Source organism: Sorex fumeus, unplaced genomic scaffold, assembly GCF_029834395.1.
Source record: "Sorex fumeus unplaced genomic scaffold, SorFum_2.1 ptg000038l, whole genome shotgun sequence".
NCBI classification, from domain to species: Eukaryota; Metazoa; Chordata; class Mammalia; order Eulipotyphla; family Soricidae; genus Sorex; species Sorex fumeus.
The window spans coordinates 5,978,961-5,994,926 of NW_026606095.1; the positions used below are offsets into that span (position 1 = coordinate 5,978,961).

The 15,966-nt window shown below is 41.5% G+C and overlaps 1 protein-coding gene across 1 annotated transcript in view; it reads left to right on the forward strand.

Moving 5' to 3' along the window:
- PRUNE2 (prune homolog 2 with BCH domain) overlaps positions 1 to 15,966 on the forward strand; it is a 227,345-nt gene that overhangs the window by 188,579 nt on the left and 22,800 nt on the right. The window contains exons 8-10 of the mRNA XM_056118782.1: positions 5,877 to 6,050; positions 13,554 to 13,656; positions 14,520 to 14,651. Of these exons, the coding sequence (XP_055974757.1) occupies positions 5,877 to 6,050; positions 13,554 to 13,656; positions 14,520 to 14,651 (409 nt within the window). The remainder of the gene's footprint in view (positions 1 to 5,876; positions 6,051 to 13,553; positions 13,657 to 14,519; positions 14,652 to 15,966) is intronic.

Here is a 15,966-nt window from a genome sequence, read left to right on the forward strand (position 1 = left end):
TACCCACAAGCAACCTTACACCATAATGGTGTTATGCCAAAGGATGATTTTCCTCTGTGCTTGGATAGGCTGGCTTTCTATGCTTAAATTAACTGCATGCCTAATCTTTTTCACCAGAAGAATTTGCAGAATTCTTAACTCTATACAAGATAGCTTCCCTCTAGCAAGAAAAAAAGCTCAACATTAAGTCTTCTAAGACATTATCAATGCAAGACAGAGATCAAGAGGGCTTATGTCTCATCGATGAAGGCCACAGTTGCTGGTGTCTTCAGTTAGTCCGGAGTGAACAACAGCAGCTTCTCCCCACTGTGATCTGCCCTACACCAGTCATTTGAGACTGTGCAGGAGAAATTATGTCACGTGGCTTAATATAATCACAAGAATATCTCCTCAGTACAAGAGGGCTCAAGGCCTGTCGTTGAGGACAGGAGACAAAGGAAACCAAGCATTTCTTAGTGAAGTTTACAGGAAAATAAAAATTAAACTTGAAGGCCCTAGGGATAAAGAGTTAAATGAGACCTAAATTTTTGGAAAATAATGAGAAAATGATGGCTCAGGGGAAGAATGTAATTTATAGTTACAGCTGGAAAATGATTAAGATTAGGAAGATAGCACTAATTCAAAGAAGTAAATAATGCCATTTACTTCTTTTTCATTTATGTGGTTGACTTCTTGAAATGAACACCTTAATTTTCTCTGCCCTAGTTCTTAAATAACAATAACTTTTTTTGCCTATTTGCATCAATCTGAAGAGATGGTAAAAGGAAAAACAGTACCAGCAACTCACAGCCTTCACTCTCCACAGTGTTAGGACTCAACGGTTGCTAAGAAGGTCCACCTGTAAATTATAGAGGAATGAGGCTGATTTGCAAAGAGAAAGTAGACAAAATGTGTGTGTGTGTATGTGTGTGTGTGTGTACATATTTTGAGCTAAGAGTTTCTGACTATGGTGCAGTATGCATAAAATTAACAGATTCATCTAATGTTTGAATTATTATAATATCGAGTTCGATTCCTCCACCCCTCTCGGAGAGCCCGGCAAGCTACCAACGATATCTCACCTACACGGCAAAGCCTCGCAAGCTACCCATGACGTATTCAATATGCCAAACACAGTAACAAGTCTCACAATGTTACTGGGCCCGCTCCAGAAAATTGATGAACAGCGGGAGGACAGTGACAGTGACAGTGATTTTAAAAAGGTATATATACACAAATATATTTCACCCACACAACAAAGCCTGGCAAGCTCTTCGTGATGTATTCAATATGCCAAACACAGTAAGAACAAGTCTCACAGTGAAGATGTTACTGGGTCTGCTCGAGCAAATTGATGAACAACGAGAGGATGGTGCTACAGTGCTACATATATATATAATCTTTTAAATCTAAGCAAGTCCAAGGCTGGAGATTAGTTACAATACATAAGAGAGTTAGTTATATATAAAGACTTAAACAAGTAAATAAGGACCAAAGTCAGCAAAGCATTTTGGCAGGGGCTCCTGTCAGTAAGAGAGATATAGTCAAGAAAGACTTGAAAATTCTCACCTTCAGTGTTAAACACTGTGACACCCTCCAATGTTTTAATATTTTCAACAGTGTTTTTGTGAGGAAACAGGAACATGGATTTTGTTTGGCATGTTCAAAGACCGTGATGTTCATACAAACTTTCGATGCTTTCAAATACAAACTTTCTCTGACCCACTGATAGCAGGCTGACCTATATGAGGTAAAGGTAAAGGTAAAGGCCCTCCCGTTGATCGTCGATTTGCTCGAGCGGGCCCAGTAACGTCTCCATTGGAGACTTTGTTGTTACTGTGTCTGGCATATCAAATACTCTCGGTAGCTTGCCGGGCTCTCCGAGACCTATATGAATTCTGCATAAATTGGGTAATAGTCCTGTGTAGTGATACTGAAACAAGCAGCAAGGAACAGTGAAAATCGCAATAAAATGGAATAAGAATTAAAATGGAACTAAACAAACTAAAGGACATCCATAACATTGAAACTTCCCATTGTGTGTGTGTGTGCGTGTGTGTGTGTTAAATGAGCACCATTTGTATTTACTGAGATGAAATCTCTGTGCTCTCTCATTGAATAAGAACAATTTGTCAAGCAATTTGTATATACCATGCAGATCGCATTAAGTAACAGTAATCAGTAATTTGGCAAGGAGTGGGAGGAGTAGGCATAAAAATATATGTACATATATTTATATATCATGAACAATAAAGGGTAAGAGTGGTGTTGGTGATTTTTGCTGTTTTATAGCTTGCTGGCACTTTGTTAGTGTGTTTTACTATTATAATCAAGGGAAAAAGGAATATGATCTAGGGTTTTATTTCAAAATGAAGTTGCCTCAGAAAGCATGCAGATGACAACCCTTCACAAATCATGGTGGTCCAATGAGAAATCTGCAAGTACCAAACAGAATGAAGAGAACCTGGGGGGTACTGGGGGGTAGTGAGTTCTTTGCAGGGAGAAGAAAGAGTATATGCACAGCAGTGTTGGAAAACAAACCCAGTCAGAGCCTCAGATTCTGAGGAAGCGGAGACCAGATGGGAGCAAAAGGGTTTCAAGGAGGGAAGTAAGATGAGCATCCCAGGCCCTACTCCAAGGAGGATAGCAGAAGCAGGAATGGATTCCACTCAGGGAGTCCAATGCAGAGGGCTATATTTGCACGGATGACACCGGGCTTGATTTGAAGCCAGAAGCTGTTGCTTCCTGTCCTCAGTAAACTGCTGAGAGTTGGTGAGAATGAGGAGGAAGCGGAGGAAGCAAGCGTCTGTGGGTGGTGGTAGTTGTCGGTTTTGGCAGAAGGACCAGGATTGCTTCCCAGCTGGACTTCATTTTGCTATTCTAAGTCAAGGTAATTAGACATGTTTGAATGTGTCTTCAGGAATCTTTCAGAACATGACGACTGTTTTTATGACTCTTACAGATTACCTATATTTCTAGGAACTTGCCCAAGATCTCTTTTATTTACTTAACTTGTTTCTAGATTTGTATTTTAGCCCTGTGTGCAGTTTTCTAAGTTAAGTAAAGAGTGGGTTGGTGAAAATGAATATTTAAGGTAATGCAGGCATAGGTTCTTATTTCAGGAAAGTTAAAAATCTCCTGGTGAAATAAAAAGTAATGATATATTCCTACATTTAAGATACAATGTGATTGCTTAGAAGAATAGAACAGAGATTTGAGTAACTGCTGGCTGTTCTGCGACCTCCCAATTACTTCAACAGTTCATTTTTGTGTTGGTATCACATCCATTATAATGCTGGTTACTGCATCTGATGCATGGTAGACTCTGGTATCATAAACTACTATGGTTATTATTATCAAAGTGCTGTAAAGTATGATAAAATGGAAGTCTTCTCCCTCTGAATATGAAAATAAGAAAATACTCACAGATTTTGTGAAAGCTATAAATAATCCTTTTCTTCAAATTACCTAACCCTAGAAAGAGTGACTACTATACTCTGCTAGTACTAGAGATAAAGGTGGAAACAACTGCTTGCTTATTCTTTAAAAAAAAAAAAGTGACCTTAACATGACCTGCATTTTTTGTATGCATGAATGGATAATAATTTTCTCGCTGGAAAATACTTGGTGGTTTATTTTTATTATTATAGTATACATTCACAAATAATAGTTCAATAATTTTTGGCCCCAGAGCATTTCTGAACCTCAAAGTTGTTGCTTTCTGACTGGGATATGGCCTGATGATAGAGAAGATGCTAGCATGTGTGAGGCTCCAGGTTTGATCCTTGGCCCTGTAAAAAACAAAACAAAGTTGTTTCTTGTCTACGGTCAAATATTTCTGTAGCACATTTTACAAATCTGTAAAAGGTCATATCAAATTGTGTTCAGATAGGCTCCCTCTAGAGCCTATGGTGGTGGTGCCCCCAGCAGGTCAACCTGCACCCACGGGGTAAGTGCATTAGCAGCCTGATGGTGCCTTCAGGCTTCCTGATACCACCAAATTGCCGCTGTGCCTCTGGCCAGAGCACAACAACTCGAGACCAAGTTTTCTGAGAAATTAAATGGCCAAAACTTAGGTATGTGGGATCCACACCCATAAACCACCTCTGGCTCAGCTATATAAGCTCGTTTTTTGGCCTTGCTTCAGAAACCCATAAATAAATCTCAGAGAGATCAAAAACCACAATTAATCTCTGACCCGCACAAAGCTGAACAGACGGGGGCAAATTGGAGCAGGGTGGATCATCCTGGTGCCCACCCAAGCAGAACCCCTGACAGCTGCTTGCTCCCACAATCCAAAATTGCTGCCATGCTCATTGCTTAACTCCACTGTCTTGGGCCAAACCTCACGGAGATATTAACCTGTTGAAAATTCAGACATGTGGGTTTGTGACTGAAATCTCCAGGCTTTTTCAGAGTTGGGATGGGCTATCTCCCCCCACTTCCTTATATTCCTGGTGGCACTGGCAGTCACCTCCATGAACCAACTCCATCACCACCATGTAAGCTCTTCTACTGGCCTTGCATCAGAGACCCATAAATCTCAAAACAGATCAAAAGCCACAGTTAATTTTGGACCTGAGCAAGTCTGAACAGGCTGGGGTACATCGGAAAGGTGTGGATTAACCTCATGCCTGCCCAAGCAAAGACCCTAGCAACTACTTGTTTCCACAATCCAAAATCGCTGCCACGCCCCAAGCCAGACTCCTGTATTTGGAAAGAACTCGCTGAGATATTCATGGTCACGGTCCTCCCATTGTTCATCGATCTGCTCGAGCGGGCCCAGTAATGTCTCCATTGGAGACTTTGTTGTTACTGTGTTTGGCATATCGAATACATCATGGGTAGCTTGCCACACTCTGCCATGTGGGCAAGATACTCTCGGTAGCTTGCCAGGCTCTCTGAGAGGGGCGGAGGAATCGAACTTGGGTCAGCCATGTTGGCTGCGTGCAAGGCAAACGCCCTACCGCTGTGCTGTCGCTCCAGCCCTGAGCAATATTATCTGTCACTGAGATATTATCTGCTGAGAAAGTGAATATGCGGGTTTTGTGGCTGAAATCTCTAGGTTTTCTCGGGGTCAGGATGGACTACCTCCCCCCACCTCCCTGTACTTCCAGAAACCTCAGCAGTCACGTCCATACCACAAAGCTGCCACCCAGTTAAAAAAGTACTCCAGCATTATCTTCCTGATAAAAACACTGAACTCCCTGAACAAAGACTATGATCTTAGTACCTGCATTGCAAACTATAATGCAAAAAAAGGAAAGAGAGACAAAGAAGAAAAGTGTCTGCTATAAAGGCAGACTAGGGCTGGGGGGAGGGAGTGTTTGGCAGATGATAGGAGGAAAATGAAAGACATCTATTTGTGGTGTGAAAGATACACTGGTGGAGGGATGGGTATTGGATCATTGTATGACTGAAATCCAATCATGAACAGTTTTATAATGGTCTATCTCAAGAATGTTCATTAAAAATTTTTAAAAAATTAATTGTAGGGCTGGGGAAGTTGGGCAGGGCAGCTGACAGCACCATCAATAGCTGAGGGCTACAGAAGATTCTGAGCTGAGATCCAGGGAAAAGAAGATTATTTGTACCTGATGAATTGTCTTCCACCTTATCAGAAAGACTTGCAGTCTTCAGCCTGTATGATCTGCTTGAGATGATACCAGTTATAAGACAGCTCTAGCCTCATGTTGCCTCCACCCTCAGCTTGGCTTGAGCAATAGAACTGGTTATTTAATTAGCCCATCCATGAGACTTCACCGAATGGCCTTTCCATGTTCATTATAGTGTTGAGTATTGCAAGAGCCACTAGGCTGATTGCCTGAAGAGACTGGCTGACTTGCTCACTTGTGGAGGTCTTGCTCCTTCAACCATGTTCTGTGTTTCCTTTTCAGAGGACCCCACAGCCAACAAAGATCCTGGCCAAGAGACAGAGTCTATTCCAGAGTATACAGCAGAAGAGGAGCGGGAAGATAACCGACTGTGGAGGACAGTGGTGATCGGAGAACAAGAGCAGCGGATTGACATGAAGGTCATCGAGCCCTATAGGAGAGTCATTTCTCATGGAGGTAGCCAAGCTCTCTATGGATCAGGGAAGTGGGAATGGGGGCAGCCATATTCATTCTTGTAAATGGAAGAATGAAGCTTGAATTCTTTGTAGCATGACATCCCAAAGACCCTATTTAGACAGTCAGTGTTGGGATCATTGTAGAGCAAAGTGCATTGTCTCCAGTCAGTAAAACTTTGAATCCCTCCCATGCAGAAATAACCCTTTGACCTGAAAGTCACTTTTCCCATCAAAGTGGATGGTATAATCTCCTCTGCAAGTTACTGAAAGCAAGGTAGTCCAGTTGAATAATGCCCATTTGGGATCCACTGTCATTTGGTTGTAGGGTTGAACTGAATAGTTCTGCAGACCACACCACTATGTTCAATATAAAGGCCATTATTCCTGAGGTGCTCTCATTTCCAAAGAGTCTTTTGAATTTTCTATAGAAACGTTAGGAAATATCTGTACCCAGCCTGGTTGGTTTTTCTCTATTTCTCTCTCTAGTCAAAGTTTGCTTTCCTCTAAATCCCCTTATAGCTGTGCCTGATGAAGGCCAATTCCAGCTGAAGTTTCTGCTTGCTTGTTGTGAGTCCAGGGAAAGAGGAACTTTGGGTCTTATATTTTTTGTTCCTTCCTTGGAGCTCTAGGGGCCTTGATTGATATAGGGTCCAAAAAAAGTCAGATGAGCACGAGTAACACATTTTACTTGAAGATGTCAATTTCAAAAAAGCAGCTTTTTCATTCTTCTGCTGCATGTGCTCCTGTTCCCTGTCCTCAGCAAAGCATAAGCTGGCAAGCCAGTCATCATTCTCTGACTTCTCTCTTCCGCAGTGAGGACAGGGAAATAATGAGCATCTCAGTGCTGCATTAAATGTGCAGATTTTGTTTTCTAACAGGCTGTATGACATTTTTCTTTCGCAATCAAACTTCCTGCTCCTTTACCCTATACTTGGTTGCTTAGATATAGATGTCAAGACCATCCGGTTGCCTGTAGGTGCCCTTGGATAAGACCTTCAGTTTTCTTCTTTCCCTCTTTCACCTGAAGTTGTATTATGGCCCCCTTTTGAACTGGGCACAGAAGGCATGTGCTGCCAGAAGCCTGTCTTACGGCTCCTGGGAGAGCCACCTTACCCTGACTGGAAGTGGCAGGCGATTGCCCTCAAGTCAGCCCTTTGGTTACAAGTAAAAAACACAACCTGACCATTGCCCACATCCTCCTAGAAGGCCTGACGTTATTTATACTCTTTTGTCCAAAAATCTGTTATTTTTAGGTTTTATTAATTTTTTTGAATATTAAATGATGCATATGAGGTACAGTTGCAGACTTACAAACTTTTGTGCTTGGGTTTCAATTATACAATAATCAAATACCCATCCCTCCACCAGTGCCCATTTCCCACCACCACGGATCCCAGTATCCCTCCCACCCCCCATTCCCCCCATCCCACCCTGCCTCTGTGGCAGGGCATTCCCATTTGTTCTCTCTTATTGGGTGTTGTAGTTTGCAAAAGAGGCAATGGATGTTTTATTCATTTTTTTAAACCATTTTTTTGGGGGGAAATGAAGACAAAACAAAAGTTGAGAGTAAAAATTACCCATGCCCATTGTACAAAGTACAAATGGTGTAGAAAGGTAAGTCAAAGTTCTCCAATGTAAATGCCTGTATACATTGTTCCCTGGGTCTAAATTTGCTAGTTGTTCTGCAGAGGCAGCTGTTCTGGGTCACCGCTGGTATAAATAGGCCTGATTTTCTTTTTCAGTTGAATCAGTGATTTGCTTTTTTACAATTGTAGTGAAGTTAGGTGAGTGCGGCCCATTGTCACCCAGTGCAGGAACATAGTTTCTTAGCACATGAGGGTCAGAGAAGCCCTATCTGTGTGTCCATTTCTTTGTGAGAACTCAGCTGAGCCACCAGCTCCCTTCCAGCCCCGCCACCTCCTCCTATCACTTTTTGCTCCTCACTGTTCCATGTTCTGAACTTGGTTTATGTTTGCATGAGTATTTGGTTTACTTGGATAAGAAAGAAAACCTTCTCCCCGGTCACCTTTGTCCACGTTCCTTCCTGGTCTCCACCTGGCCCACTTTGCCTCCCTGCATCGACCTTGCCCACTTTCCCTCTCTGCCTCCACCTTGCCCAACCTTTCCCCCAGCCTCCACCTTCCCTTCCTGTGGGCACTGGCCTGCATGAGTGTCAGCCTGGCTGCGCCAACCTGAAACCTTAGTAAGCCACTACTTCTTCCTATTACAAAACAGGTTTTGTGCTCTGTAAACACAGGTCGTTCAGGTAGTTCAATTTGCCAAAGCTTTATCCACTGTGTTGGGAAATTATATTACATTCCTTAGACTGTGGCAGTGGCAAAACTTCACCTTGTAGTAACCAATTTCTGGAGTTATTTATAAGGTGTCTGATGAGCATTTCAAAGCAGCACTCCCTAGCAGGCACAGATCTTGTTTTGTTGTCTTGCACTGGGCCATCAGGAAGTTTCCCATTTGGGCCAACCAGAAAGCACCAGCTGTCTAGTGCTCTGTGCAACATAGTTCTAAGATGGGGTGATTGAGAGAGCTGGATAAGGTGGCAACAGATACAGAAACTGCCAAGTGACTCTCAGTTGGGAAAACCATGCTGGAGAGTAGTATTCTAACAAATATTTTCACCTCTGGTTTTGGTCATCTTAAATAGCTTTATATCATGTCCACCCAGATCCTCCAAATTCCAGTAGGCAGGGGTCACACCCACCACCTGGCCTCTTAGCGCCGTGTAATACCATCAACGGCCAAGACTCAGAGACTATAAAATCCAGCTCCTGGAACCGTGCGGCTGCATTCACGGCCGCGCAACATCTTATCAGAACATCTTTTATGACATCTTATTATCTCATTCCTACTTTGGACAAACTTGCAGGCTTGTAGCCTGCCCACAGGGCAGAGTCTGGCAAACTCCCCGTGGCGTACCAAATATGCCAAATACCAGTAACAATGATGGGTCTCATTCTCCTAAAGAGCCTTGAATATAATCTCAGGGTTAGGATGAAAGAGACGTTACTGGGGCCTGCTCGAGGCAATTGACGAATAACAGGATGATGAAAATGAAATAAAATATCATGTCGAGCAAAAGATTCCAGATCTATTGCCAAGTATGGGGTTAAGCAGTTCGTACCACTATTTCATCTGTAATCTTAGGACCTCCCTGAGCTTCTTTGAGCCTCAATTACTTTAGGAGTCAAAAGAAGGTGGCTTAAAGCCAGCGTCACCTCCTGTACACCAGTGGGCAATATCCCATAAAAATGAGAAAGAGAGGTCCAGGTTGGTTTTGATCCTTCATCTGTGTGGGGTCATTTGGAGGCCGCATCTGGCCTTTCTGTCCTTGGAGCAGATAAGACAATGAAATGACTTGGGCGTGTCATGCCAAAGCATTGTAACAAGGAGTTTCTTTTCTTCTCTCTTTACTTCTCTTATTTCGCTATAGGAGATTCAGGTAACCTTCTCTGCAGTGTTACTGGACAAATGAGCCTGGAGGGAATGAGAAGAGTAGCAGGCTGGTGTGTGTGTGCGTATGTTGTAGTTGTGACTGTGCCATCTTCCCTTCTCTCTCCATTCCATTTGTTGGCCAGCACATTTTTGTTCCGTCCTTTTCATGCCTCTGTTCTGCCTCAGGTAAGGCTTGCGTCATTGTTCCACCGGGTCTTAGAAGCTTCGATGGTTTCTTGGCTTCTGTACCTCAAAAATAAACCCTGAAAGTTGTTCAAGATTGCAGGGAAGAGGGTCTAGTGAAATGTCTTGAAGAAAACGGAACTTTAAAAGAATTAGGCAGCTGCTTATAGGCTACTTTACTTGAATAAGCTACTTACTTAAAATAGAAATTCAGGGTCTGGAGTGGTAGTACAGTGGGTAGGGAGTTTGTCTTACATGTGACCAACTCAGGTTTGATCTCCTGCATCCAAAATGGTTCCCCTGAGCCCACCAGGAATCATTCCTGAGTGCAGAGCTAGGATAACCACTGAGCACCACTGGATGTGGTTCAAAACTCAAAATTAAACAAATGAATAGAAATTGATTTAGCTGGCCCTGTTGATAGCTTATGCAAGAGAGATAAAAAGTAAATGGGCTTCTAATTCTATTTAATTTATTTGGACAGCAATTACTGCCTAAAAATATTTCTAAAATTTGTCAGTAGTGACACCAAGTCTGAAAAAGGAAAATAGACACGAGTGAGGAAAACATTTCCACTTCTTTTCTTTCGTCTCACATCTCCAACCATCCTTTTCCTTTCTCCACCACTTCTTTCCTTCTTGTAATTCCTCTAGGGAGCAGTAAAAAATGTCATCATCGTTTGCAAATCTCCATCGTTTTTATGTAAAGAGGCATCCCTCACTCAGCATGATTAAAACACTGTAAACCACCATGTAATCATTTTTTTTGGTTCCAAGTACTCCTGGACCCAAGGCAACACTATTCCTTTCCAAAGACAGACAGTGTTGACAACAAGAACTGAACTGCCTTTGAACATGACTTTTGAAGAACTCTTTACAAACCTGTTCTCCTTTGTTAAAGGAACAATTCTTAGAAATTAAAAAAAAGATGGCACTTAAGTCATAGTACGGCAAATATGGCCCCTGTCTTACACACAGCTGACTCAGGTTTGATCCTATGCAGGGCCCCCCAGAGGATGATCCTGAGCGCAGAGCCAGGATCAGCCCTGAGTACTGCCAGATGCACCCTCAATTTTTTTGTTAATTAAATGATGACCATCAAAGCCATTGAGCAGTCATGATCTTGAGATTATTCTGACATAGAAAGATGCTTTATAAAGAGGCTTCCATACTTGTTTTTAATTTGGAGTCATTATGTTGTCTCTTTGAACAAATTTGGTCCTGTTTATAATGCTGAGTGTGAATTCCATAGCTTCATGTGCAGTTTCGTGCAGCTCAGCCACTGTGTCCTTTGTGTATTTCCATTTAGTTGCAAAATTTATTAAAGGAAATGGTTTCATGGGGGGAATAGTGCTTCTTGTTTTAAAATTTTCTCCCTCTATTGTTTTCATTCATATTGAATTGCAAAAAGAACTTGGTAAAACCATAATATTGAAAAAGATAACAGTACGGCAAAAAATCTAGATGGGAGATAGCCCAAAAGGGCTTGAATATATCTGGTATGTGTGAGGTTCCAAGTTCGATCTCTAACACAGTATGATCCCCTAAGTCCTGTTCTGGGTGACCCTGGTAGCCCTTAGCACTACTAGCATCCCTAGTATTACTGGGAATGGCCTAGTATTACTGGGAATGTATTACTATTAATAAAAGTAAAGGCCCTCCTGTTGATCAATGGAGACGTTACTGGGCCCACTCGAGCAAAATGATGAACAACGGGAGGACAGTGACAGTTGATCATCGATTTGCTCAAGCAGGCCCAGTAACATCTCCATTGGAGACTTTGTTGTTACTGTGTTTGGCATATCGAATACGTCACGGAGAGCTTGCCAGGCTCTGCCGTGAGGGCGAGATACTCTCGGTAGCTTGCCGGGCTCTCCGAGAGGGGCGGAGGAATCGAACTCGGGTCGGCCATGTTGGCTGCATGCAAGGCAAACGCCTTACCACTGTGCTATCGCTCCAGCCCTTTACTATTAATACATTACTATTATACATTATATTAATACATTACTATTAATACATTCCTAGTATTACTGAGAATGTCCTGTGTGTCCCCTAGAATGCTGGGGAAGACAAGCACAAAGTAATCCAAAGGGGGACTGTTATCCTCTGGAGAAAATATTTGTTGCAATGTGTATATGCACAGATAGGCAACAATAAGGTATACAGCCTAAACAGTATACAATGACGTCAGATGAGTCATTCACACAAGTCCATACTTTGACATATTTTTATTTGGTATCTCATTCTTACCCCCAGCTCTTTTGTGAGAGAATCATATTCTTTGTGTTGGTAGAGGACATCTTACTAAACTGGTTTTCAAGAGTTAAACCCACCCAAATTTATATTCAGCCAGAATGTCTGTACTGTGTAATCACCAGAGGAGTATTTAGAAACCTGAAAGTTTGAAATGCCCTATATCCTGAGAGGGCTGAATCAGGCCTGACAGTGTGGCCCAGTCTTCATAGTCAGTGCTTTGAGGACATCTCTATCCAGTGATTCTAAAGTCCAGAGCTGCGTTGTGTGGCCAACATGGCAAGTGTTTAAAGAGGAATATTAGACATTAAATGCATGTCATTGTTTCCATTTTTCAGTCTGGAAGAGACTTGAGATTTCAAACACCATCCTATAAGGAAAGAATCAGTGCCTGTCTATAATTTCAAAGATAAGCTCTAAAGGAACTTTTTTAAAAGATGGTGAAATGCCATAGTTAGGCTAGAGATTTTGACAGTAGTTACAATGTCCTGAGTGTTAAATTTCTTTTAGTTTTATTTGGCCACACTTGACTGCTTTCTCCCATTTTCTTACCCTTACCTCCAGACGGGATCTCTACCCAACCCCATCCCTCCACCCCCATGTTCATAGGAAGAAATTCTCAATCTTTCCTCAAACCTTATGTTTTATGGAACTCAGAGAGCTTAGTTAGCCTGCCTGGACTTTGTGGTTTTCTTTCAGAGATTAAGTTCTGTGTTTTTGCTGAATTAGTCTAGACCTGCTCAGAACTTTTCATGTATCACTGTAGTGCTTGTTGAGTTTTCCAGCAACATTACCGTTGAGTGCAGCGGTCTTATAAATGAAAACAAAGGTATTTACTTGTCTGTTCTCTACTAATTTGTTTTATAGAATGTGTTTGAGATCTTAGTGTAATCCAATAACTCAATTTCCCCTTCAAATGAACGGAAGTGTAAAGAGTTTGTGATAGTTAAGTAGAATAGCTGTTCCCTTATGGGAAAAAAGTATTGTATAAATTAGCTTTTGTAATTTTAAAATTAGAAGTCCGTAAGTCAACAAAGCGTTGCTCCTCATCCTTAGATATGTAGAATATTTTTGTAACCCATGCACAACTATGTCTAATATAAATAATTGCCCAAAACATATGGATACCTAATACACATATATGTTCACAATTCCATAGAACACGTGTCTTGACCTCTAAAAAATAATTATATGAAAATATTCCTATGGAACTTCAGAAGTTCCCAAACTTAATCTGTCCTACTGCCAAATAATTGTATGGATATATTCTTGCAGCAGTCCAGAGGCTCCCAAACTTATTTGGCCTTCTAACCCCTTTTCAGAAAAAAATTAAAAATGCTCAGTGTCCCCTGAAAGTATACCTTCTTTAAACTAACAAAAGTGCCTCCAGTTGCAAAAGTTCCCCTCAGTGCTACTCCCTCCCTGGAGGATGGTTCCAGAATGCCCTATGTGCTGTGATATTGTCCATGTGAGGGAAAAACAGACTTCATTATACTCTTCTAAACTGATATTTCTTACATTGATGCACTTGCCAAGGCTCCCAGATTCATTCTTTCTGCTAAATATTATCCTGTGAAGAGCTTTCAGTTGTTACAAATGTCTTTTTGTTTGTCCCCCAGGATACTACGGGGATGGTCTAAATGCCATCATTGTGTTTGCTGCCTGTTTTCTGCCAGACAGCAATCGGGCGGATTACCACTATGTCATGGAAAATCTTTTCCTGTGAGTGAGATTTATGACAAAGTGCTTTGAGTTCATGTCTGTGGGCAGGTTGCAGCAGATACAGCATCTTTAATTAAAAAGAAAATCAATGGTATAAAATGGGATAAGTCTTTTATTAAAATAATTTTTAATTAATGAATCACTGTGAGGTACAGGTACAGACTTAAAAACTTTCGTGCTTGCGTTTCAGTCATACAATGATCAAGTACCCATCCCTCCACTAGTGCCCATTCTCCACCACCAATGATCCCAGTATCCCTCCCACCACCCCCACTCATCCCCCTGCCCCATTCTGCCTCTATGGCATGACTTCCCTTTTGCTCCCTCTCTCAAAATGGGGTAAGTCTTGATAAAAGCCGAAGACATTTCTGTCAGACAACATTACTCAATAGACTAAAACCTCCAAAGGAGCTCTTTCATCAGTAGGATGGAAAAAATAAAATAAAACAGAGTTTAACTTGGTTTTTTTTAATTCTGTAACATTTCATTTAGGTGAAGTATTTTTTTTCCCTTATGTTAGTCAGCTGATGGCAACCAAACTTTATTTATATATAGTCTCATTTAATTTGAGTTGTGCTTATTATATGACAACATTACTGCCATTTTAAAAATGAAAGTCAGGTTTATAACTCACCAGTTTTTCCAGTTCATCTATATTCAGAGAGGTAACCATATAAATATACAAAGAATACTCATGCAAAATAATCTTAGGTGACCTCATTCTTCTCAAGGTGAAAAAGCAATATAGATGACCGTTATAAAATAGTAGGCTTTCTTTAATTTAAATGATAAATAATTGTGGTGTAAATCAGTTGAAGTATTTCATGGGAACTGAAAACACTTTCATTCCTTCCTATGATCAGATATGTAATAAGTACTTTAGAGCTGATGGTAGCTGAGGACTATATGATTGTGTATTTGAATGGTGCAACCCCACGACGGAAGATGCCAGGACTGGGCTGGATGAAGAAATGCTACCAGATGATTGACAGACGGTATGCAGGCCCCGCTATTTAATCCCTATTTTTATTTGCCCTGTAACATGTCTACCTAATTCCCTTTTAATCTACCAAAATGCAATTTTGTTTGAGGAACTTTGAATTTGCGCAGGCATGAGATTACAAATTGTGAAAATATTAATGAAAGTATCGCTTTGATATGTAAATTTGAAATGAAGCAAATCCCTGCTCCAGATTTGTTCAGTGATGGAATCTTACCCCTGGCAGACAAGTCTTTCATAATCAATGAAACAATCTTTATACATATGTCTTTGCACAGGAAGATGTCGTTTGAGTAAAGGATCATCATCAGAGTTATCATCATCATCCATCAACCAAAAGATCCATGAATCTTTTCCATTTAATTTATTTCCCTCTTTTCTTCCTGTTGTTGTTGTTGCTGTGATGAGTGGAGATCACACACCCACACTTGGTAGTGGCACTTGCTTGACCACATACATGGTTGTGGTAGGCCCGCAATCAATTACTCTATTGTAACAGAGATCACAAACACCAGTGCTCACTCCCCCCAACCATACTTGTCATGTGGGGTGGTACCAAGGATTGAATTGGTGACTTAAAGCCTGGGGCTCTATCACTGAGCAAATCCTCGGTGATTCTTTACTTGGTATCATGGGAGTTTGCTTCTGTTGGCACCTACTGGAGCTGGCACTATTTGGACAACCACTATGCTCTTATCTCAAAGTTCATTCTCATTTCAAGTCAGACATTAACTCATATGGCCTCTATGTGTGTCCTTTCCTCAAGATACTTTATTTTCATCTGTGGTGGTTTTTTTTTTTTTTTTTAGGGCAAAACTGACCTTGACATGAACAAGAAGGTGTGGTAATAGGCACACTTGCCTAAGTCATCTGCAATAGCTGTTTTGGCACCTTAAGGGTGACTCCTTGCAAAATAATATGAGAGTGCCTTGTTATGCTTGAGCGGGCCCAGTAACGTCTCCATTATGAGACTTGTTGTTACTGTGTTTGGCATATCAAATATGAAAAACGCCCTAGTGCTGTGCTATTGCTCCAGATGCAGAGTCTCTAGCACAGCGGTTGGGCATTTGCCTTGCACGAGGCTGACCTGGCTGACCCAGGTTCGATTCCTCCGCCCCTCTTTGAGAGCCCAGCAAGCTACCGAGAGTATCTTGCCCTCACGGCAAAGCCTGGCAAGCTCCCTGTGATGTATTCAATATGCCAAACACAGTAACAGATCTCACAATAGAGACGTTGCCGGGCCCGTTCGAGCAACTGGATGAACAATGGGAGGACTGGACAGTCTTGTTATACTATTCAAAATATTTTCA